General features: G+C 31.7%; 1 protein-coding gene across 1 annotated transcript; it reads right to left on the bottom strand.

Annotated features, from left to right (window-relative positions):
- Positions 1-1,123: 1,123 nt before the first annotated feature.
- Positions 1,124-14,211, bottom strand: LOC120351037. Its single transcript, XM_039426975.1, has 3 exons — positions 14,162-14,211; positions 3,509-3,740; positions 1,124-1,874 (listed from the first exon to the last, which is right to left on the bottom strand). Exons 2-3 carry the CDS (start codon positions 3,712-3,714, stop codon positions 1,124-1,126), a joined length of 957 nt encoding a protein of 318 aa, XP_039282909.1. The 5' UTR covers positions 3,715-3,740; positions 14,162-14,211.
- Between the last annotated feature and the right edge of the window lie 9,837 nt (positions 14,212-24,048).

Consider the following 24,048-nt stretch of genomic DNA (forward strand, 5'->3'; position numbering starts at 1 on the left):
TATAAAGATTGTTAAAAATTGCGAGATGCAATCAATCCTTATCATCAATCATTGATAATTGAATCATTGATCATTTTATTCTATTTCTTAAACTCAGGAATGCATTTCTACTTCCATTAACATAACTTGAGAGCAGAAAATAACTTACTTAATCAGACTCTTAAGCTGCGTTTACACCAAAGTTATTAACAACATGTTTATTTTTCCCTCCTTATAGATTCTATTAAATTGAACGGAGCTTGACAAACACATGCACATCTAATCTATAAGGACGGAAAAATAAACATTTTGTTAATAACTTTGGTCTAAATGCAGCTTAAAAGATAATGTTTTATTCACAAGAAAGGGTATTGACAAACAATAACCAGTTACAACTACGGATTCAATATTGTTCCCTCAGAAATGATTCCCTTCTCTTTTCTATAAGTGAAGTTCTAAAATACGTGCCAATTATACTATAGAGAGAAGATAGAATAAGAAGATATCCCATTCTATGAGGCATATGTCCTCCAAATTTCATTGTCAACTCAAGCCGATAGTCCTTATAGTTATTTTTAGTGAACATAACGTTGGTAGTCTCTTATACTGTGCCTTTCTTCACTCCCACCAGGCCAAAACAATAATTTATTATAATAGACAGTAGTCGACAGAAATCGGCTTTAGTTAACAAAAAATCGGATTCGAATTTGTAGCATGAACGACTCATACCATGTGATATCTCTTGTAATATCTTTTTCTCACTCTTTTCTTCCCTCAGGGATTATTCTTTCTTCTTCCTCCAAGTAGAATCCTACAAAACATCGGCTTGAAATTTGGAACATGAACGACCCATACCATGGAATATCTTCTTATGCTATCTTCACTCTATGCTATTTTTCTCTCAGTGCCGGTTGCACAAAAGCTGGTTGAATTTTAACCGTGATTAATTCCACAAGAACCAATCAGAGAAGCCGTCTTTTCCAAAAAACCTTCTCTGATTGGTTCTCGTTAAATCAATCACGGTTAAAATTTAACCGGCTTTTGCGCAACCGGGCCTCAAAAATGATTCATCCTCTTATCATGTAGGAAGAATTCTGAAATCATAGGTTTCAATACTATAAAGTCCTCAAGAAAACGAGAATACTCACTTATAAAGTTTCTGGTGATACGCAACCAGTAGTCTGGTCTGCTCTCTCAATTGTCTCTCACTCTCCACACCATACATCCTGCAATCTCCATCCTTCTCTTCCCTTTGGTTCTCTGCTCTTCCCATCTCTTTCTTCTCTTTCTCTCCTCTATTCTCTTTGGAACATTTTCGTTCAGTCTGCACCCTATATATTCTCTCACTCACCACATCATGCTTCCTCCTATTTCCTTCTTTATCTTTCCACTGGTTCTCTGGTGTTTTTATCTCTCTCTCTTCTTCCTGAACCTCTTTGGAACATTTTTCTTCATGTCCAAAGGCAGATTTGTCAAACCTATCCACAAGTTCAAAAAACAGCTCAAAATCGAACCCTAATTTCTGTAGAGCTACAGTTACTGATGAAAGGATAACATGACTTATAATCGCGAATATCGACAAACAACAAGATTGCAGAACGAACATCGTCACATATGACGTCACAGGGTGTGACGTCACGCTTTGTGGGAGGTAGTAGGCGCAGGGGAGGGGCGGATGGAGAGTTTTCACTCCGCCCACTCTGAACAGTGCGACAGCCAATAGCGGCCAAATGCTCATGTTGAGGATGATGACTGTGATAATTTTAAAGATGCGTTTGTCAAGGTCGATCAGCTGTTGCCTGTAGAGGGCGCAGGTCGAGGTGACGTTCCAATTGCTGTTTTCGCCGATAAATTTGTCTTCGATAACTGACAGGAGAGCGCTGCTGCGTTCATATCTAAAATGAAAAACAAAATGGGATAAATTCTCTCGAAGGCAATGGATGAATACAATGGAGGGAAATAAATTCAATGATGAGGCTTTATGGAGTTGTCTGTAAGCCTTTATATGTATTCAAAGTCAAATAATAAATTGGTGGTACCCCTCCCCTGGCTGGAGAACTGGCTTAGAATGCTGGTGATGTATATTTTTATTAAGTATATTCTATCATAGTGAGAAGATAGCACAAGAAGATATGCCATGGTATAGGGCATTTATGTTCCAATTTATGGTCTAGCCATCTACTTCGTATGCCAGCGAATATACTTCCAATTCAAGCTTGGCACTACAAATCCGATGGGAGAAGAGGCGTCGGACGACCGATGAAGAAATGGATGCTGGAACAGGCCAACTGAGCCTAATCATGAATGACGATGATGATGATGATGATGATGATGATGATGATGATGATGATGATGATGATGATGAGTTTAAACTGTGCAAAGGGACCTTGGACTGTGCCGTTCTTAGACTCTCACCCCAACAGAACAGTAACGATAGACAGTAGTCAACAGTAATCGGCTTGGTTTAACATAAAAATTGCTTAAAATTTGGAACATAAATTACCCATACAATGGATATCTTCCCATGCTATGCTATATTATTTCCTCTATGCCAATATCCACAGCACAGGAAGAAAGACAGATAATGTTGGAATGATTTTCTTATTACTTTCCTTGCCCTATTTCCATAGGTAAGGGAAGTATTGCTTTCCAGGAAAATTTAAGGTACCCTAATTTCATGTTTTCTATACGTTCCAAAACTTTCTTTCCCCTATTACCATAGGTAAGGAGAGTATTGCTTTCCAAAAAAATTAAGGTATAATAATTTCATGTTTTCTATACGTTTCAAGGTCCCCTGAGTCCAAGAACATGATTTTTGGGTGTTGGTCGGTGTGTGTGTGTGTGTGGGTGTCTGTGAACACGATAACTCCATTCCTAATCAACCGATTCACTCGAAATTTTAAAATTTTCCACAGTTTTCTCGGTTTTCACGATTTTCTTCAAATTTATACCTTAGATAGCTATCTATAAGCCTAATCAACTGACATGAGTCTGATTTCTGGGAAAATTGCAGGAGCTCCGTAATATTCTTGAGAAAAATGACGGATAATTACTAAAAAACCATGTTTTTCACGATTTTCTCAAAAATGACTTGACCGATTTTTTCATATTCATACCCTGTATAGTTATATATCAGATCAATTAACTAGCAGGGAAAATCTAACAGGGGGTCTACCCCATCCCTGAGGAATGTACTTTGTAACCTCCTTCTCATGCGTGAGGTAGGTAGGTAGAGCAGTTTATTCAAAATAACGCATGTCGATATTTTATTTGTAGAACAGCTGTTTTGACAACTTTTAAAAAATCCTCAAATTTCATAATTCAAACAAAGGGAAATGTTCTTCGGAAACAATAACAATAGTATAATCGTAGTTTTAATAAAATTATTTAGCCGCCAATCGGCATAATGTTATTCCCCTAGATTATCCTCGTTCGAGAATGAGTCTTATAGATCGATGAGCAAGGAAAGTTGTGTGAGTGTACACACCAGATCTTTTTATGGCAAATGAACTGAATTTGATTTGCTCACCGGAATCTGATATCTACAGCACATGAAGATAGACAGAAGAAGAGAACGAAATCCTTGAGGCCCATGAACCGTTCAATGAGTACATCCCAATAGTTGATCACAGCAAGCAAAATATTCAGTGTTTGATTCAACATTAGGGCAAACATTATTGTTGTCAGAAAAATATTTGAACTATGGTAAGCTTCCATCCCTTTTTTTAGAATCATGGTTATCACAATTGTTGCAGAAATTACTGAAACACAAGAGAGAGTGGGTTTTTTCATTCAACCAATCAGTCATATTGAATTATTATTAAACGAAAATCCAAATTAAATGCGGTGAATCAACTTGAAGACTTCTGCTACTGCAAATTTGACAGCAGGGTAGAGCTGCGTTTACACCGGAGTTAATAACACAAGTTTTTAACATTATTGCTATCAACTGATGTTAATTTATTACAAAAGTTAATAACATCATGTTGAGTTGCGTTTACACCGGGGTTGATAACATGAGTTATTAATAAAAAGTTTGAACTTGACTGAATCGACAAAAAATTCTCTTGAAAAAAGTTGATAACTCGTGTTTTCAACAGAAAATTCCTTGTTATTAACTTTTGTCAAGAGAATTTTTTGTCGATTCAGTCAAGTTGACAACATTTGTTAATAACTCATGTTATAAACTATGGTGTAAACGCAACAATAATTATTACTGTTAAATCATTAGCATTTGAATGAATGTAATATCTCAGTTATTCTCAGTTATTTATCAATAGAATGATCACGATGATCTATGAATAATAATATGTAAATATTATAATCTGGAAGAGGAAAACTGAACTTGTCTTGTACTGATTCCTCTATCAAGTTTTGAAGGTAATGAAGTCTTAAGATGTGTTCACACCGGAGTTAATAACACGAGTTATTAACAAAAAGTTATTGAATTGACAGAAACGTCAAAAATTTCACTCGACAAATGTTAAAAACTCATGTTTCTAACAGAAAATTCCTTGTTATCAACAAGATCTTGTTAACAATATAATTGACTTCCATATGATTTCATTTAACGGGAGTATTCATATGATAGCCGGAATAAAAAGCAGAAAATTGTTTAATTGTTTAAATGTTTGAATGTTTAAATGTTTAAATGTTTAAATGTTTAAATGTTTAAATGTTAAATGTTTAAATGTTTAAATGTTAAATGTTTAAATGTTTAAATGTTTAAATGTTTAAATGTTTAAATGTTTAAATGTTAAATGTTTAAATGTTTAAATGTTTAAATGTTAAATGTTTAAATGTTTAAATGTTTAATGTTAAATGTTTAAAGTTTAATGTTTAAATGTTTAAATGTTTAAATGTTGAATGTTTGAATGTTTAAATGTTTAATGTTAAATGTTTGAATGATTAAATGTTCAAATGTTTAAATGTTTAAATGTTTAAATGTTCAAATGTTTAAATGTTTGAATGTTTAAATGTTTAAATGTTTAAATGTTTAATGTTTAAATGTTTAAATGTTTAAATGTTAAATGTTTAAATGTTTAAATGTTTAAATGTTTAAATGTTTGAATGTTTGAATGTTTAAATGTTTAAATGTTCAAATGTTTAAATGTTTAAATGTTTAAATGTTTAAATGTTTAAATGTTTAAATGTTTAAATTTTAAATGTTTAAATGTTTAAATGTTTAAATGTTTAAATGTTTAAATGTTAAATGTTTAAATGTTTAAATGTTTAAATGTTTAATGTTTAAATGTTTGAATGTTTGAATGTTAAAATGTTTAAATGTTCAAATGTTTGAATGTTTAAATGTTCAAATGTTTAAATGTTTAAATGTTTAAATGTTCAAATGTTTAAATGTTTGAATGTTTAAATGTTTAAATGTTTAAATGTTTAATGTTAAATGTTTAAATGTTTAAATGTTTAAATGTTTAAATGTTTGAATGTTTAAATGTTTAATGTTTGAATGTTTGAATGTTTAAATGTTTCAATGTTCAAATGTTTAAATGTTTGAATGTTTAAATGTTTTAATGTTCAAATGTTTAAATGTTTGAATGTTAAATGTTTAAATGTTTAAATGTTTAAATGTTTAAATGTTTAAATGTTCAATGTTTAATTGTTTAAATGTTTAAATGTTTAATGTTTAAATGTTTAAATGTTCAAATGTTTAAATGTTTGAATGTTTAAATGTTTAAATGTTAAAGTTTAAATGTTAATGTTTAAATGTTTAAATGTTTAAATGTTTAAATGTTAAATGTTTAAATGTTTAAATGTTAAATGTTTAAATGTTTAAATGTTTAAATGTTAAATGTTTGAATGTTTAAATGTTTAAATGTTTAAATGTTAAATGTTTAAATGTTTAAATGTTTAAATGTTTGAATGTTTAAATGTTTAAATGTTTAAATGTTTAAATGTTCAAATGTTTGAATGTTTAATGTTTAAATGTTTAAATGTTTAAATGTTTAAATGTTTAAATGTTTAATGTTTAAATGTTTAAATGTTTAAATGTTTAAATGTTTAATGTTTAAATGTTTAAATGTTAAATGTGTTTAAATGTTTGAATGTTTAAATGTTTAATGTTTAAATGTTTATGTTCAAATGTTTAAATGTTTGAATGTTTAAATGTTTAAATGTTTAAATGTTTAAATGTTTAAATGTTAAATGTTTAAATGTTTAAATGTTTAAATGTTTAAATGTTTAAATGTTTAAATGTTTAAATGTTAAATGTTTAAATGTTTAAATGTTTAATGTTTGAATGTTTAAATGTTTAAATGTTTAAACGTTTAAATGTTTAAATGTTTAAATGTTTGAATGTTTAAATGTTTAAATGTTTGAATGTTTAAATGTTCAAATGTTTAAATGATTAAATGTTTAAATGTTTAAATGTTAAATGTTTTAATGTTAAATGTTTAAATGTTTAAATGTTTAAAGTTTAAATGTTTAAATGTTAAATGTTCAAATGTTTAAATGTTTAAATGTTTAAATGTTTAAATGTTTTTTTTAAATGTTTAAATGTTTAAATGTTAAATGTTTAAATGTTTGAATGTTTAAATGTTTAAATGTTTAAATGTTTAAATGTTTAAATGTTTAAATGTTTAAATGTTTAAATGTTAAATGTTTAAATGTTAAATGTTAAATGTTTAAATGTTTAAATGTTTGAATGTTTAAATGTTTAAATGTTTAAACGTTTAAATGTTTAAATGTTTAAATGTTGAATGTTTAAATGTTTAAATGTTTGAATGTTTAAATGTTCAAATGTTTAAATGATTAAATGTTTAAAGTTTAAATGTTAAATGTTTAAATGTTAAATGTTTAAATGTTTAAATGTTTAAATGTTTAAATGTTTAATGTTTAAATGTTCAAATGTTAAATGTTTAAATGTTTAAATGTTTAAATGTTTAAATGTTTAAATGTTTAAATGTTTAAATGTTTAAATGTTTGAATGTTTAAATGTTTAATGTTTAAATGTTTAAATGTTTAAATGTTTAAATGTTTAAATGTTTAAATGTTTAAATGTTTAAATGTTTAAATGTTCAAATGTTTAAATGTTTAAATGTTAAATGTTCAATGTTTAAATGTTTAAATGTTTAAATGTTTAAATGTTAAATGTTTAAATGTTTAAATGTTAAATGTTTAAATGTTTAAATGTTTAATGTTTAAATGTTTAAATGTTTAAATGTTTAAATGTTTAAATGTTAATGTTTAAATGTTTAAATGTTTAAATGTTAAATGTTAAATGTTTAAATGTTTAAATGTTTAAAGTAAATGTTTAAATGTTTAAATGTTTAAATGTTTAAATGTCAAATGTTAAATGTTTAAATGTTTAAATGTTCAAATGTTCAAATGTTCAAATGTTCAAATGTTTAAATGTTTAAATGTTTAATGTTCAAATGTTTAATGTTTAAATGTTTAAATGTTTAATGTTTAATGTTTAAATGTTCAAATGTTTAAATGTTTGAATGTTTAAATGTTTAAATGTTTAAATGTTAAATGGTTAAATGTTTAAATGTTTAAATGTTTAAATGTTTAAATGTTAAATGTTTAAATGTTTAAATGTTTAAATGTTTAAATGTTTAAATGTTAAATGTTTAAATGTTTAAATGTTAAATGTTTAAATGTTTAAATGTTTAAATGTTTGAATGTTTAAATGTTAAATGTTAAATGTTTAAATGTTAAATGTTTAAATGTTTAAATGTTTAAATGTTTTTTAAAATGTTTAAATGTTTAAATGTTTAAATGTTTAAATGTTTAAATGTTTAAATGTTCAAATGTTAAATGTTTGAATGTTTAAATTGTTAAATGTTTAAATGTTTAAATGTTCAAATGTTTAATTGTTTAAATGTTTAAATGTTTAATGTTTGAATGTTTAATGTTTAAATGTTTAAATGTTTAAATGTTTAAATGTTTAAATGTTTAAATGTTAAATGTTTAAATGTTTAAATGTTTAAATGTTTAATGTTTAAATGTTTAAATGTTAAATGTTTGAATGTTTAAATGTTATGTTCAAATGTTTAAATGTTTGAATGTTTAAATGTTAAATGTATAAATGTTTAAATGTTTAAATGTTTAAATGTTTAAATGTTTTTGTTTAAATGTTTAAATGTTTAAATGTTTAAATGTTTAAATGTTTAAGTTTAAATGTTAAATGTTTAAATGTTTAAATGTTAAATGTTTAAATGTTTAAATGTTTAAATGTTTAAATGTATAAACGTTAAATGTTAAATGTTTAATGTTTAAATGTTTAATGTTTAAATGTTTAAATGTTTGAATGTTTAAATGTTTAAATGTTTAAACGTTTAAATGTTTAAATGTTTAAATGTCCAAATGTTTAAATGTTGAATGTTTAAATGTTTTAAATGTCTAATATCTGTAGTGGTGAGAATAAGACATCTCGTTGTGCCTTCATTTCAATGACAACATTAGTGCTACTTCTTTGTATTTTCATCTCCCCACGCTTCAATTTGTGAATAATTATCGACTTGGGATTGAGTTTTCTATTCTGCCTGAGTGTTCCAACTAAATGGGTCTGCCGCCCATTCAGTTCATGCGCCGCCCCACACTTGTATAAAAATTGTCTGTATAAACCGTTCGACCTGAATCTAGAAGTGGTTCCATTAGATCCATTACCACAGATGTGGCTAGAGGTTTGTCAGGATCGCGTTCACTACGACCACCATATACTTTATTTATATGTAAATCCATTCTCAACACAAAGTTTGAATAGCTTCACACCGTATTTGTGTCTCTTGCCAGTATGTATTGGCGGAAGCTCAACTTACCACGAAAGGAACCATTGTCTCATCGATGCACACTCTTTTGCTTGGAGTACAAATGTCTTGAAACTTTCTATTGAGGATTTGAACAAGTGGAGATATTTTGTATAAGCGGTCTCCAATTGGGCAATGTTCATTGTCTGAAATGTGAAAAAAATGAAGCATGCTTCAAACCGATTTCTACTGATACCACATACTTTTGGAATTTCACTTTTATATAGAATCTTATTACTATAGTAATCCTTGAGTGTGGGTTTTTGGTCAAGTCCCATCCAAATAATGAGGCCAAAAAACTTCATTAGTTCATTTGGATTTGTATCACTCCATTTAGCCACAAATGAATGTTCACTTATTGTCTCTTCACATATACCTTTTATAAATCTGTTGTTCAGCATACCGATTTGTTTCTGCTACCAGCATATTTTGAATTTCATTGTCAAAAAATAAAAGGAAAAAATCAATTGGTTTATGATCTGTGAGTTGATTGAGTTGTTGTTCACAAAATCCTGGTCTCTCTTCAAATTGAAATTCATGCAGTCTATCAGCTGGAGAAACATCACGCCACACTACATTACCGGTATTCTGTGGAACAGTTGGGTTTTGATTTGCAAGTTGATTGATTTGTTGTTCACGAAATTCTGGTCTCTCTTCAAATTGAAATTCATGCAGTTCATCAGTGGAGAACATCATGCAACAGTACGTTATTACCTGTATTCTGTGGAAAATTGGTAGATTATGTCCTTCATTTCCATGGGATGAATCTGAATCTTGTGCAGATCCAGGAGAAGGATCAGGCCTACTAGAAGGTCCAGGAATAGGCTCTAATGTTTAAATGTTTGAATGTTTGAATGTTTAATGTTTAAATGTTGAATGTTTAAATGTTCAAATGTTTCAATGTTTAATGTTTAAATGTTCAAATGTTTAAATGTTTGAATGTTTAATGTTTAAATGTTAAAATGTTTAATGTTTAATGTTTAATGTTTAATGTTTAATGTTTAATGTTTAAATGTTCAAATGTTTAATGTTTAATGTTTAATGTTTAATGTTTAAATGTTAAATGTTTAAATGTTAAATGTTTAATGTTTAAATGTTCAAATGTTTAATGTTTAATGTTTAAATTTTAAATGTTTAAATGTTCAAATGTTTAATGTTTAATGTTTAAATGTTAAATGTTCAAATGTTTAAAGTTTAAATGTTTAATGTTTAAATGTTCAAATGTTTAAATGTTTGAATGTTTAATGTTTAATGTTTAATGTTTAAAGTTTAAATGTTTAAATGTTCAAATGTTTAATGTTTAATGTTTAAATGTTTAATGTTTAATGTTTAATGTTTAATGTTTAAATGTTTGAATGTTTAATGTTTAATGTTTAATGTTTAATGTTTAATGTTTAATGTTTAATGTTTAAATGTTAAATGTTTAATGTTTAATGTTTAATGTTTAATGTTTAATGTTTAATGTTTAATGTTTAATGTTTAATGTTTAAATGTTCAAATGTTTAATGTTTAATGTTTAATGTTTAATGTTTAATGTTTAATGTTTAATGTTTAAATGTTCAAATGTTTAATGTTTAATGTTTAATGTTTAAATGTTTTAATGTTTAATGTTTAATGTTTAAATGTTTTAATGTTCAAATGTTTGAATGTTTGAATGTTTAATGTTTAAATGTTTGAATGTTCCAATGTTTTAATGTTGAAATGTTCAAATGTTTAAATCTTTAAATGTTCAAATATTGAAATGTTCAAATGTTTAAATGTTTAAATGTTCAAATGTTTATATGTTTGAATGTCTAAATGTTAATATATTTATATGTTGCACATTTACAGTGAAAAGCGGTAATAGATTTTCATGAAATTTGACAGGTATGTTCCTTCTTTAATTGCGCGTCGACGTATATACATCAAGGTTTTTGGAAATTCTGCATTTCAAGGATACCTAATATGAAAGGAAAACGGAGTGATCCTTGGTATAGTGGGTAGAGTGACTGAGTAGCATCATAGTTCCCGTGTTATCGTTAAACTGTCGGTCCCGGCTGAAGTATGACAGTTGTAAGGCCCATTGACGGCTTAAATTATATATTCAGGCGGTGGGACCTTCCCGCAAGAGACTTCCCACCAACAAAAGCCATACGAATTCACTTTGTTTACTATAATAGGAAAAAGGAGCCTCCTTCATACGCCAATATTAGAGTAAAAATCAGAATATAGAATTATTAGTTATCATAAATCAGCTGACAAGTGATTACACAGATGTGTGGAGAAGCCAGTATGTGTGGAGATATTGCTGTATTTCCATAAGGTCTATAGTTTCAATCAGGATGAGAATACCGTGTGAGGTCTACAACTGTTCACAAAACTAATCGTGTATAGTTATTTGTGCAACTAGTGCGCAAAGTGACAGTTTGCTGCACCGAAAGAAACGTTTACGCCCGAGCCGTAGGCGAGGGCGGAATGGTTTCTTGAGTGCAGCAGAGGAACTTTGCGCACGTATTTCACATTAAGTTTTTCCTACAGTTACCATTGAATATGAAAAGTGGGTAATTATGGGTAAAATTGCCTGAAATCCATCAAATGTTTTTCTGTGTAATTTTATTATTGATAAAAACCTTAATCCTAAAATCCTAAAGTTCTCGTTGTACTTGGTTATAATATATAATGAATAATAATTAGCGCGTTGTGCTTGGTTGCACCTCTGCTCACTATAGCAGCCACAGCAGTCACTGTTACCAACTTCTTTTTGATTTTGCTGCACTGTTGCTCCATATAACCTACTAAGTATTTTGCGTTGCCATGTTGCAAATCTGGAGTGCAGAAAAAATTTTCCCGCACTAGAGCGGAAAAGTGATTCTTTGCGTTCTGTAATCAGTGCAGCAATGGCCACTTTTCAACGTAACTGTAGGAAAAATAAATTATAATGCTCTTTTGGCTGCTAGTTTTGTTATCAACAAAAGTTAATAACTTTGTCACGTGTTTTGTCTGCAGCTGTAGTTATTAGGGAACAGCACAGCTGTAGTTGTAGGGTAGGGATGCTGGCCGAGGGGGTTTCGGGGAAGATAGTAACCTGTTATTAACAAAAGTTAATGCGATAAAAGAGGCTTTTGTCATTAACATGACACATTTCCTTTGATCTTTACCGACTCTCGATGGATAACATAAATCTTGTTAATAACAAGGAATGTTCTGTTAAAAAACACGAGTTATGAAATTTTGTTAAGTGAAGTTTTTGTCGAAACAATCAAGTTGAAACTTTTTATTAATAACTCATGTTATCAACTCCGGTTTGAATGCAACTTAACATGATGTTATTGACTTTTGTAATAAACATCAGTTGATAACTAAAATGTTAAAACCTTGTGTTATTAACTCCGGTGTAGACGCAGCTTTAAAGGTTATGTGTGGTCACGCATTTTTCATATCTTGTTCAAGAATACAACTTCTAAATAAATTAATGACAACTAATAACGGATTTGAATTCAGTAATGTAGTGAAACAGCAGAAAAGACACTTAAGAGCTTGATATTTTCAATAATATTGAATTAAAAAGGAAATGTTGAGCCGGAAATTCACATACAACTGTATATTATAAATATAAAGAAAATAAAAATCTCAGTACCCTTTTTTTGAAAAATTTTTATCACAACATGTTTCGGACATTTATGCGATTTTCAAGTGATATGAAGTAATGTCCTAGTTCATAAAAACATATGAATACACTAACATATGATCAAAATAAGAATCTCCCAGTAGTATTTATTTATTAACTTCATATCACTTGAAAATGGCATAAATGTCCGAAAACATGTTGTGATAAATTTTTTCAAAAAAAGGGTACTGAGATTTTCATTTTTCTTTATTACAAGTAGCCCTATACAGAAATGAGATAAACTGTATATTATGCTGCTTATAGTATATTTCGCACCTAGAGTAGAAAATTATATTTTTCCGGCGCAAAATCGGTTTTCAAGTCCGAGGCCGTAGGCAGAGGACTAGAAAAGATTGAGAGCCGGAATAGTATATTTCGCACCTAGGGCCGAAAATGAGACTTTTCTGGCTCGAAATCGGTTTTCAAGTCCGAGGCCGTAGGCCGAGGACTAGAAAAGATTGAGAGCCGGAAAAACATTTTTGCCCGTGGTGAGAGAACGTTATTTTTCGCCACACAGAAAAATAAACAATATATATATATATGAAAATAATTTATTGTCTATTATAAGCACTTCCGAAAGCAAAAGTGGAAGGTCATAGCTCTAGCAAATCTGAGGTAATCTGAATATCAGGAAATTGTCCAAGTATTTTTATTTTTTATTCTGATTTGTCTAAATAACCTAAAAGATTATGTTCAATTATGTAAGAGGCTGAGTTTAAACTTTTTATTCTTCCAAATGACAATAAGATGATATTATTATAAATGTTTTAATTATTGAATGATAAACACAAATAATGAAAAATTTTGATCAGCTGTTTTAGCGCACTTGAAATTTGGCCAATCTGAATGTCAATGGAAGTTTAGGTTAGAAGTTCTATCCTACTCTGAAAATCGAATTATTTGAATAGTTTATAATCATATATATCTTATCTGTATTTCATTCATCCAAATAGAATGATAGTATATTATTGCAGAATACTTTATTGAATTCTAGAAGCATAAAATGATTCCGTTTATCCACTATGTTCCGTGATAAACACAGTACTAGGAGGTTTGAGGTTAGATTCTATTATACTCTGAAAATTGAATTTGAATAGTTTATAATATCTCATTTGTATTTCATTCATCCAAATAAAATGATAGTATCTTATTGCAGAATACCTATTAAATTCTAGAAGCATAAACTGATTCCATTTTCATAAACTATTTTGTAAACACGTTCACATCAAATCAGAATCAGCTGACTTCAAGGTTATTTTACAGCCCTAGGGCCGTAAAACTTTTACCGGCCTGGTCAGAAAACAATCATTTTCGGCCTCCGTATGACGCACGTAAACCAGCTCATTACATCCAAGTGGGGCGAAAAAACATTTTTGCCCGTGGTGCGAACGCTATTTTTCGCCACACACTAAATAAACAAAATATGTATATATATTTATATACATATATGAGAATAGTGTTGTTTACTAAGCACTTCCGAGGGCAGAAGTGGACTATAGTATTCACTATAGTGAATATGGAGAATATAGTATACACTATAGTATTCCTTGATTATCTTAAACAAGAATGAACAGTAAATATTACATCAGATATACCGGTATCAGAAATCCACTATAGAAGGCAGTGCCATCATAATGTGGAAATCACTATAGTATTCAAGATACTCACTTTATATTCTGGAATAGTATGATATCACATATGACATTAAACTAAACTATGAAATTTCCTGTTAACTATAGGATGATAGGTAATTGTTTTACTGTTGACCAACCTTCACAAATAGTGGTTCAAGTGAAATGTCCCCAATGATGTCTTGAATAATACTAGACCAAACACAAAATAGACAAAAGATTTTTGTTGGAAACTGTCAACCCTAAAATACTCCCGCTCAGTCACGAATTCACAAAACAAAATAACCCTCTAAAATTAATAATAATTATTCCGAAAAGATTTCCTGACGTTGATTATAGACTTTCGACGATAGATTCAAAATAAAACAATCCTGAAAAGATGTGAATCCCGGAGGTTGATTATAGATAGGCCTATTTTTGACGGTGGAGTGAGAGAAATAGAGTATGAATAATTGGAGAAAGTGTGTGAGAGAGAGAGGAAAATAATTCCACTAAGATTTCCTAGTTTTGATCAGACGATAGAGTGAGAGAAAGGAAGTATGAATAATATTGGAGTGTGAGAGGGAAAGAAAGAGAGAGAGGAAAATAATTCCACCAAGATTTCCCAGCTTTGATTATAGCATAGAGAAAAATAACAGAAGAAAAGATTGTGCCATGTTTTCTCTATATGTTATTATAGACATTCAATGATAGATTGAAGGGGGACAGAGTATTAAATAAAAAGAGAGAGAAAGTCAAATTACTCCGCTAGGATTTCCCAGCTTTGATTATATCTTGGGGAGAAGAAAACAAGAGAAAAGACTGTGCTATTATAGACATTTGGCAAAAGATTATTCTTCTGAAATTACGGATAATTGTTGCGAAATCGGTCTGAATCCTGCAATCACAACCCTTCTAAGCGATTAGTTCTTGATAATTTGCAAGAGTTTTGGTCTAAATATGCTCAAACATATTATTAAGAGCATTGATTATTCACAATAATTGTCAGAGAAAGACTATCAGAAATTGTATGTCATATTTTTGGTCCCAGTTGTAGACTGTTGCCGAAGAGTGAGGTACGATGATAGCGTCTTCAAAATAGGTCTAAAAGTTGTTTTATGGGATATGAATTATTGTTTTCTGTAGTAGGCAGTCTATTTGAGAGAGGGTCGATTGTATTTCATGTCAGGCAGTTGACTGACATAACTCTTATTTATCGTATATCGTGAGATCCACTTTGAAAAAATAGGAGAACCGCGTTGTCAATTATCTACCTCGCCACTGCCTTCTATAGAGGATAATTATTGATACTGGTATATCTGATGTGGTATCACTTTCCATTCTTGTTCGAAATAATCAATAATTTATTTTTTTGCAATGAAAATGGGACATATGAATAAAACCAGAGCATTTATGCTCATGAGCATGTAGCATAAGGTTTTGCTCATGAGCGTTAGGTAGAAGCATAAACATTTGCTCATTTTTATATGAATAAGCTTTATACTCTTACCTCATGCTCCTGAATTCTGGAGCTCACGTATTTGAAAGATTTTCCATCAGCTGATTCGCCTTTGTCGACTTACTTTCGTCACGCTTATTTTCTGTCAGTTATGAGATATGGAGTTATTTTTTGGGGAAAAGTATAGAGAATAATGGAACATTCATACTGCAGAAGGAAGCCATTAGGATAATTTATAAGATTAATACAATGCGCTCTTGCAGACCTTATTTTAAAGAAAAGAGATTGCTGACGGCTCCTGCTATTTATATATTAGATTTAGCAATCTTCGTTTTTAAAAATAGACGAATGTATGAGGAAAACCAGGTGAGTCATCCCCATAATACACGATTTAGAGGTTTTGTTTACCCACATCACACACTAAGCCTGCTGGAGAGTGGCCCGTTTTATATGGGAATGAAAATATTTAATTCAATCCCATTCCACATGAGAGAAATTGATGGCTTGAAGGATTTCAAAAAAAAACTCAGGGAATTCCTTATTGTATTGTGTCCGTACAGGTTAGCAGACTTCCTTGTTGAATAGTGTTTGATTGATGTATGTTATGTGGGATCTGTTGTGTTGAAATAGGAGGGATGGTAGATATTAGATTAAACTTTGACGTGTCATATACTGCGGGATCGTTGCTCCCTTAATGCAGTTCAGTAATATTGTGACGAACAAGAAAAGTAAAGTAAAGTAAAGTTACTTTGTTTCTATAGCTCACGTTAGCGCTAAATATGCAAGATGGACACCGCTTGTGTTTGGTCGTCTGCTCTGTTCTCTATCCATGAATTGAGTTTCAGGTTAGTTGAGTTCAGAATTTTGAAATAATAGCGTGAAAAAATGCCATCTCTATAAAAATCTTCAGCATAATCTTATTATCTCGATAGCCTTCTTCTAATCGTCTACACACTCATCTTCTTAAATGACTATTTCCTATTCCGTGATGGCTATCTTTATATCGGGTAGATATCTTTTGTATTTATTCTTTTGTAGAAATAATGGTGATATATCATGATTGAGTCTAAAAAGAGTTCTGTAAGAGTTGTGCCATTTTACAAGCAAAATGTGGAAAGCTGCTCCAGACTAGACTCACTTTTTTTGAAGCATTTGCTTCAAAAGTTGAGCAAATGCTCTAGTTTATTCATACAATTTTGTGCATAAGCTTTTACTTTTAAGCTCAAACTTTTTCTTGATGAGCATGAGCAAAATCTTCATACCGGCAAGGAAAGTTGTGTGAGTGCGCCACACCAGATTTTTATATATAGAGATTGTGAGATCCACTTTGAAAAATTAGGAGGACAGCGTTGTCGATTCTCCACCTTGCCACTGCCTTCTATGGAGGATAGCTGAAACTAGTTCATCTGATGTTATATAAACTGTTCATTCTTGTTGAAAATAATCAATTATATATCATTTGCAGAGAAAATATGTTATTTATCGATTAAATAGTGATTTTTCATAACTCAGATAAGAATATTTTATAATTAATTAAATTTCACCCCTGAAACTCTATACATCATGTAAATTAATACCCAATAAGTAGGAAATGATTGGAATCACTCCCCCATCTTGCTAACTCAGCTCCTTGCAAGACCAAAGCGAGTTAGGTAGAGATGTAACAAGCGAGTTGGGCATATTGTAACGGAGGGTGACACGTTATTATGTTTACCTTTTTCCATGTCTGCCGTCTACAGACTGCGCCCATATAAACATAGTCTGCGCCTCTGTATATATATATATATAATCTGCGCCCCTGTTTACCTTCATGAAACTAATATCGAGACTCTATACATCCGTAGCCTCCAGCTATACTTTGCTTTCCCTCCCAAGATTCACTAAAATCTGTCAGCCTCAATGGAACTGGAAGCTTTGGTGCTATCAGATAAGAGATGCTGACTGGCCGTACTTTCCTGTTACCAAGTCTCACTTTAAACTGCCAGAATCGGTAGAATGAGGAATGCAGTATTATCCAATAAAGCATTCTGACTGTGCTTGACTGGCTTTACTTTGCGTGCTTTTTGTAGTCCGATTTACATTATTGAACGAGCGCTAGCGAGTTCTCAATCTTGATTCAAGGACAAAGTTGTTGTCTGTCTGTGTTCGACAATAACTTTTTCCTACAGTTACGTTGAAAAGTGGCCATTGCTGCACTGATTACAAAACGCAAAGAATCACTTTCCCGCTCTAGTGCGGGAAAAATTTTTCTGCACTCCAGATTTGCAACATGGCAACGCAAAATACTTAGTAGGTTATATGGAGCAACAGTGCAGCAAAATCAAAATGAAGTTGGTAACAGTGACTGGGCTGCTATTGTGAGCAGAGGTGCAACCAAGCACAACGCGCTAATTATTATTCATTATATATTATAACCAAGGACAACGAGGACTTTAGGATTTTAGGATTAAGGTTTTTATCAATGATAAAATTATACAGAAAAACATTTGATGGATTTCAGGCAATTTTACCCATAATTACCCACTTTTCATATTCAATGGTAACTGTAGGAAAAATTAAATGTGAAATACGTGCGCAAAGTTCCTCTGCTGCACTCAAGAAACCATTCCGCCCTCGCCTACGGCTCGGGCGTAAACGTTTCTTTCGGTGCAGCAAACTCTTACTTTGCGCACTAGTTGCACAAATAACTATTCAGACTTGATCAAACAGCTTCAAATTGTGAACATGTATGCTTCAAACCTTTTTACAGGTCAAGTTCGTTGGTCATCAAAATTGACTAACTCCTTTGTCCTTTTCAGGATATGACAAATAACATTGAAATTACATAAGAGCAAAATAATTGACCGAGCGAAGAGAGGTCTAAGATTCAAGTCGACGGCTTGGCATGTCTCTTAGGGCCGTTTGCACAGTGAAATCTTAAACTGAATTCAATCAGCTGTTGGCTTAAACTCAAAATGAATCACATTATAACAGATGATACTTGATACGGACTTAATCCAGTTTAAAATGGAATTCAGTTTGAACTGTCACTGTGCAAATGGCTCTTAATGTTGAAATGTTTATATGTTTATATGTTGCGCATTTACGGCGAAACGCGTCGTATGGACAGGTATGTTCCTTTTTAAATTGCGCGTCGACATATATGCAAAATTTCTAAAAATTTTGGATTTCAAGAATAATATAAAAGGAAAGAGGAGCCTCCTTCATACGCCAATATTACCGTAAGAATCTGACTATAGAATAAATTATTCATAATAAATCAGCTGTCCAGTGGACTATAATACTACCCGTTCAAAAACATCAAACACCTGGAAATTTGTAGACTATCTTTCCATCAACGTTGTAGACAGTTGCAGCCAGACCTGATATCAGCGCTCACACTCACATTCCGGGACGACACGTCACGGTACGATAGAACAGAAAGCTCTATGTTTATTTAGGATTTTTTCTAAACATTTTAAATTGATAAATTATTCACTTTTTTTTAAGAAAACAACAACAGGTCAATGTAACTTACTGAGCGCGAGATCATCTGTTCAAAGAACTTCTCTAGTAAAATTGTTGGGACTTATCATTCAGTCAGCTGGGGTATTCATTGCATGCAATTACTACTGTTTTTTGACCGAGCGAAGTGAGGTCTAAGATTCAAGTCGACGGTTTGGCATTTCTCATGTTTGAATGTTTGAATGTTTAAATGTTCGAATGTTTAAATGTTTATATGTTTTTATGTTGCGCATTTACGGCGAAACGCGGTAATAGTTTTTGATGAAATTTGACTGGTATGTTCCTTTTTAAATTGCGCGTCGACGTATATGCAAAATTTCTAAAAATTTTGGATTTCAAGAATAATATAAAAGGAAAGATGAGCCTCCCTCATACGCCAATGTACCGTAAAAATCAGACTATAGAATTATTCATCATAAATCAGCTGTCCAGTGGACTATTATACTACCCGTTCAAAAACATCTTGAAAATAATGTATCTTTCCATCAACGTTAGTATCCACTAACGTTAGTGGACTATTATACTACCCGTTCAAAAACATCTTGAAAATAATGTATCTTTCCATCAACGTTAGTATCCACTAACGTTAGTGGATACATTATTTTCAAGATGTTTTTGAACGGGTAGTATAATAGTCCACAGTTGACTATAAGAGCTTGTTCACATAACAGCGACTTCCGCTCGGTTGTCGCGCGGTTGGAGAATCGCTCGATTTGCCAGTCTGGTACACATAACAGCGATTCATGAGTGATTTGCCCTCGGTTAAGTCTGAGATTACCAACGTTAGTAGACAAAAGGTTGATCACTCACAGGTGTATGATTTAAAGTGGTGGGGGGAACGCCAGCGTGACGTCACGTGTAGTAAAAATGTTCTAGAGTAACCACATTGAGCATACAGTTTATTCACTGTATTTTCAAATATATCGTCGTTTAATCTCCTCAAGATTGACCTAGAACTTTAAAATTATCCATACTTATAGCGAATGAATCACCGATTCTAATTATGTTGTTAAATATTTCAAGTTCATTCAACTTTTATGAATAAAATGAAGTTGAAAGTTTTTCATGAATCTAAAAACGTGACACGAAAAAGTTAATAAGCTGGAAAAGCGTTAGTAGACAATGTTATACTATTATAATTTCAGATTAACCCTTAAAAAATCTTGATAAACCAATGCATCGCAATAAACCGATAAACCGATCCCGATAAATCCGATGAATTTCATTCATTGTAAATGCACTGAACACATGCTGGTATCGAGCACATGCTCTACGAGAATCAAAATATCTCATCCCCGAAATTCACAAGCTGATGTATAGCCAAACTACAAAATATAAACACGACCTAGAAGATGAAGAAACCATAAGGGTTTGAAAGGGAAGGTTAGAAGGTGGGGTTTTTGCTTTTATATGGCAAAATGCTTGTATTATTCAAATGTTTTAATAATTATTGTAAAGCAGAAACAGAAAGCTTGCATGTCAGAAAATGTTTGTGTTATATAATTTGACTATACGACACCATATGATTTTCAAGAATGCAATATTCTGCCTACTCTGTACTACAGCCTACGTCACGGCTGCAGTTACCCCACTCCAATTGCATTTCAACGAAAATACTATAGATGAGTGACCAACCTTCTGTCTACTAACTTTGTGAGATTACAACCGCCGCGATTCGCCGGCGACTACTAAAACCGAGCGATGCATGTGTAGCATTACAGAATTGTAGGCCGTGATATAAGGGTAGGTTCCCGTTACGGATTCGCCTCGACCGGTCAAACCAGTTTTTTTACTCCAGACGACACGTCACTGTACGATAGGAGAGAAATCTCTATGTTTATTTAGAATTTTTCCTAGACATCTTAAATTGATAAATTATTTATTAATTTTTGAGAAAACATAACAACAGGTCAATGTAACTTACTGAGCGCGAGGTCTACTGTTCACACAACTACTAGTAAAATTGTTGTGACTTATCATTTAGTCAGCTGGAGTATTCATTGCATGCAATTACTACAGTTTTTCCTTTCATTCATAACATCAGCTGAGGCTATTTGGGAGCTATCACACAGACAGTCCTTCATGTGCTGACACATGATTTCAGCTGGTTAATATACACATAATTGACAACTTTCACATCAACAAACTGATACGGGTTGAGAGAGCAATGTGCGGTTTTCGCACATCACACCATAACTGCACTACAAGAACTATCGGCTTCATATCAGTTAACATTGAAATTTGGAACATAAACGCTTCATACCTTGGGATATCTTCCAATGTTTTTTCCTACAGTTACGTTGAAAAGTGGCCATTGCTGCACTGATTACAGAACGCAAAGAATCACTTTTCCGCTCTAGTGCGGGAAAAATTTTTCTGCACTCCAGATTTGCAACATGGCAACGCAAAATACTTAGTAGGTTATATGGAGCAACAGTGCAGCAAAATCAAAATGAAGTTGGTAACAGTGACTGCTGTGGCTGCTATAGTGAGCAGAGGTGCAACCAAGCACAACGCGCTAATTATTATTCATTATATATTATAACCAACGACAACGAGGGGACTTTAGGATTGAGGTTTTTATCAATAATAAAATTACTCAGAAAAACATTTGATGGATTTCAGGCAATTTTACCCATAATTACCCACTTTCCATATTCAATGGTAACTGTAGGAAAAACTTAATGTGAAATACGTGCGCAAAGTTCCTCTGCTGCACTCAAGAAACCATTCCGCCCTCGCCTACGGCTCGGGCGTAAACGTTTCTTTCGGTGCAGCAAACTGTCACTTTGCGCACTAGTTGCACAAATAACTATTTCATACAGGTACCATGGAAAGTGATCATTTCTGCACTAATTGCAGGCAGCAAAGAATCACTTTCCCGCTCTAGTGTGCAAAGTATTACTTTGCGTACTCTTAATACTTAGCATATTATCTTGCAGCCATCCCAATCAGCTGTTGACATTGTTAGCGTGTATTTTGAATGCGAATTTGTTCTATCCATATTTTTTTTTATTTTCAAATAAATAAAAATGAGAAGTCATTGAATTATACATTTTGAATATTATTAATTATTCATTACTTCAAATAATATTTTTTTCATTCATAAATTGGTTGGTTGAAAAATTATTTAGAAATCTAGATTTACTCAAAATTTATTCAAATTTTCAAATTAATTAGATTGATTTTATTTTCGATTCAAATGAATCATTGATTGTTAATTTTCAATTGGATTATCAAGTTCAAAATATATTAAAGTTGTTATTAATAAAATAAAATCAGTATCAGTTCGGCTGTCGAACTAGACGGTTGAATTTTCGAGCGGTCGCTTATCGCTAATGATAACTAGCTAACTGTGTTCTGTTTCGGACTGCCGTGAATTGTTTTGAGCTGTTTTAAACGGAATTTATCGAGATTTGATAGGAATTTATTCAAGTTTGAAGTGTTCAAAGTCGACCTATTTAATCAATTTACACCTACTGCAAACGTTATTTATCACTTTACATAATGAGTTCGTGTGGAAAGTGCCAGCAACCTGTAAATCGCTCTTCAACTGCTTCTAACTTATTATGTAAAGACTGTAATTGTTTATTCCATCCTGCATGTGTTAATATGCAGGAGGCTGATGTTTCGTTTTTGAAAAACAAGTCATGGAACTGTCCTGATTGTATTAGTGTCCAACGATCTCTCAGGGTGAATGACTCTACTCCTGTTAAAATAAATAAACAGTGCTTAGGGGAAAGCAAAGTTTCGGCTCCTAGCAATCAAATAAAATCCATGGAGCAGTTTGAGGGACAGTTGGAGGGCTTAAAGAGTGAACTATTGAGTTCTATTGAGGAACTGAAATCTATTGTCAATGCCGGGCAGGAAAAACGTGATAAATTGGAGGATATAATTGCTAAACAGAGTGGAATTGTTGAACGGCAACAGACGCTGATAGAATCTCTTAGAAGCGACGTGAATGGTGTCCAGGAACGCTTGCGAGTCACTGAAGAGCGACTGGACGACCTAGAGATGTATACGCGGCGCAACACGTTGGAGATACACGGCCTCCCCGAACCGGCTAATGAGAATGTGTTGGATACGTTTGCGAGAGTGAGCAGGGCGGTAGGCATGCCTCCGGTTATGGTGGACGCAATCCACCGTCTCAGGCCGTTCAAGGGTAGGCCTGGACCAGCATCATCCCCACCTGGTATAATTGTCAAGTTTGTCAGGAGACTGGATGCCGATTTAATGATGGATCTCAGGAAAAAATTTGGCAAACTGTGTAGAAATCGAATTGAGGGTTTTGATGGACAGGAACCTGTATTCATCAACCGTAGTCTGTCGCCTAGGCGAAGAGAACTTCTTGGTGTTGCACGACGGTTGAAAAGGGAGGCTAAAATTAAGGATGCCTGGGTCGACCATGTTGGCAGGGTTAAAATACGGAAAATTGATGGAGAAATCTCCTTAATTAAAAGTGTAAATGAGCTTAAATTTGATTAAGATGCGACCAACTTCATTGATTGTAGGCTGCTTAAATGTTGTTTGCATTTTGTCAAGTGGGAATAATACATGATTGAATTGATAAATATATAATTTAGAAAAAAAGACAATAATTATAATATGCAGTTACTACAATAAAATTTGAGATGGACAGTGACATAATAAGTAATTCATGTTTGTTATCCTGTTTGCCTTAATTATGATTTTTTGCTTCATTAATCTTAAAATTATATTTTATCGAGATATTGAGAATATTATAAGTTCATTCTTAAGTTAAATTGTTGAGCGGTTTTCTAATGATGTGTCGCCTAAAATGATTATCTCAATACTTTGTGGCATCTAGCTATTATTGATCAGTTTCATTGAATGGAATAGAAATTATTTTAATGAACTATTATTATCGAACAACATTGAGGCTTTAATTGCAATAAACATCGCTAAATTTTTTATTATCAGGAGCTATTATTGATCAGGTATATTGGAATGAGCAATAGACTGGGTATTATGATAAATGACTTGAAGTAGGATAGCCTAAATGGTGATAATATGTTGTAATAACTTTTAAGTGATGTTCAATCGTTCAAATTAATTTTACAATGT

This window comes from Nilaparvata lugens, chromosome 1 (assembly GCF_014356525.2).
Source record: "Nilaparvata lugens isolate BPH chromosome 1, ASM1435652v1, whole genome shotgun sequence".
Taxonomy (NCBI): Eukaryota; Metazoa; Arthropoda; class Insecta; order Hemiptera; family Delphacidae; genus Nilaparvata; species Nilaparvata lugens.